The 2,146-nt window shown below is 40.4% G+C and overlaps 1 protein-coding gene across 1 annotated transcript; it reads left to right on the top strand.

The window, feature by feature from the left end:
• Positions 1 to 603: 603 nt before the first annotated feature.
• Positions 604 to 1,935, top strand: LOC127102181 (uncharacterized). Its single transcript, XM_051039585.1, has one exon. It carries the CDS (start codon positions 604 to 606, stop codon positions 1,933 to 1,935), a length of 1,332 nt encoding a protein of 443 aa, XP_050895542.1.
• Positions 1,936 to 2,146: the final 211 nt, after the last annotated feature.

The following is a 2,146-nucleotide window of genomic DNA, read 5'->3' as shown; positions in this document are numbered from 1 at the left end:
TGTATTATGGGGGGTATCTTTGTTGTGAGGTAAGTCCTACACCCGAATTTGAGTGAACTTATTATAGGAGGTGATAGATTCAACGAAGCTTATAGAGAGTTGAATCCCGACCAAGCCGACTTGAGAATCACCGCTCAGTTGAGGCCCTTTTGAAAGGTAGTTCTGTTGAACGAGTAATCGTGAAGACACTTACTATCTTCGATGGGAGCCTATGACACTGGGGACCGTAGTTACCTTAACACCACTTTGGCCTTATATAGGACGTAGTGCGGGGACTATGAGGGAGTAATCCCAAAATAGTTGCTACGCGATACCACACTCAAAAGAGGTTCTCTTGAGAATATTATTAACCACCGAGTCAATTGGGAAATTGATAATATCCGAAAGATGGACTAATGACTTCGGGCACCGATTTAGAACCCTTGTTCCGCAGGTACAATTAACCCTATAGTACATACCTCTGTGGGATGGGTAGACCTTGACTTCCGCTCATATACCTTTAACCTAGGACTTTGTGTGTTTATGTGCATTACATCCATAAAACATCACATTGCATTACATCTCATGGAATTCAAACTTTATTTATGAACATCGCAGGCTACCATGGATTACAATAAGAGAAACACCTTGAAATACTCTTTTAAGAATTTTAAGTTGGATGACCTAAGGAAGCTAGGAGCTTTGGTTGAAGATCAAGAGGGGTTCAAGGACAAGTACGGAAGGCTATTATCCTTATTGAGAATCCAAGTGAAGGATGGGCTTCTTTCTACGTTACTACAGTTCTATGATCCGGATTACCATTGTTTCACGTTCCTAGATTATCAGCTATTACCTACCTTAGAAGAGTACTCTCAGTTGGTGGGGTTACCTATTATGGATAAGTCTCCGTTCCCTTTCTTAGAGAAGGACCCTAAAGAGGAAGACATTGCTAAAGCCATATGCTTAAAGGTGTCCGACATCAAAGGCAATATGATCGCCAAAGGCGGAACTGTAGGGTTACCTACGCTTTTCTTAATCAAGAAAGCCCAATATTATGCCGATCATTTAAGCATGCCTACCTTTGAAACAATCCTTGCTTTGCTTATTTATGGAATGCTACTCTTCCCAAGTTTTGAAGGATTCGTTGACATTAACGCCATCAAAATATTCATGAAGAACAATCTAGTACCAACGTTATTGGGTAACACTTATCATTCCATACATCTCCGGAATTTTCATGGTGGAGGAATGATCACCTGTTGCGTGCCTTTATTATACAAGTGGTTTATTTCGCACTTGCCCAAGTCTTTTTTGAGTCTTGACAAGGGATTTTGGTCACCAAGGGTCATGGCGCTGACACACTCGGACATCGTTTGGTATAATCGTGTGTATGATGGAATACTAATTATCGACAGCTGTGGAGACTTTGCCAACGTACCTTTACTTGGTTTTAATGGAGGAATCAGCTACAATCCAGTCCTAGCTCGCCGACAGTTAGGGTATCCCTTGAAAGAACCGCCTAAAAGTGTTCATGTGGAGAAAATCTTCTTTAAGGGTGACAAAGAACTTCAAGATCAGATTGTATCCGCTTGGCGTCATTTGCACAAGAAAGGCAAAGAAAGTTTGGGAAAGCCGAATTGTGTGTCTATGGAACCTTATCTTCGTTGGGTCCGGGAAAGAGCCATCAAGCTGAAGATGCCTTATCCTCGCCAAGATCCTTTACCTCCGAGAAGAGAACCTGTTTTAGTATTCATGTCCGAAGCTGAAAAGTTGGAAATCGCTTTGAAGAGATCACAACATGAGGCAGAAACGTGGAAAAATAAATATCAGGTTATCGTCAGTGAGAATGAAGAGCTACAAATGCAGCTGCAGGCGAAGAATGAAGAAGTGCTTTCCTACAAAAAGAGAAGAATCTACGAGGATTTATTTTCCTCCGACTCTCCGCCTACTCGTTGAAGTCGTGGACTACACTTCCTTAGGGCTTTCGTAGCTTTTATTTATTTTTTTATTTTATTTTATTTTTCCTTGTTAAGATTTTTTAAGAATATTTATTTGTAATCCATTTTCAAATTAATAAATAAAGATCCCAGTGGTATTCCGCGATGTTCGTAAAGGCTTGAATTCCATGAAATCTTTCATTCGCATTTTGCATCACATTTTGCATTTC

The sequence above is a fragment of the Lathyrus oleraceus genome, chromosome 7, assembly GCF_024323335.1.
Source record: "Lathyrus oleraceus cultivar Zhongwan6 chromosome 7, CAAS_Psat_ZW6_1.0, whole genome shotgun sequence".
Lineage (NCBI taxonomy): Eukaryota > Viridiplantae > Streptophyta > Magnoliopsida > Fabales > Fabaceae > Lathyrus > Lathyrus oleraceus.
Note: the sequence above shows the minus strand (reverse complement) of the source record. Positions and strands in the feature narration are given on the sequence as shown.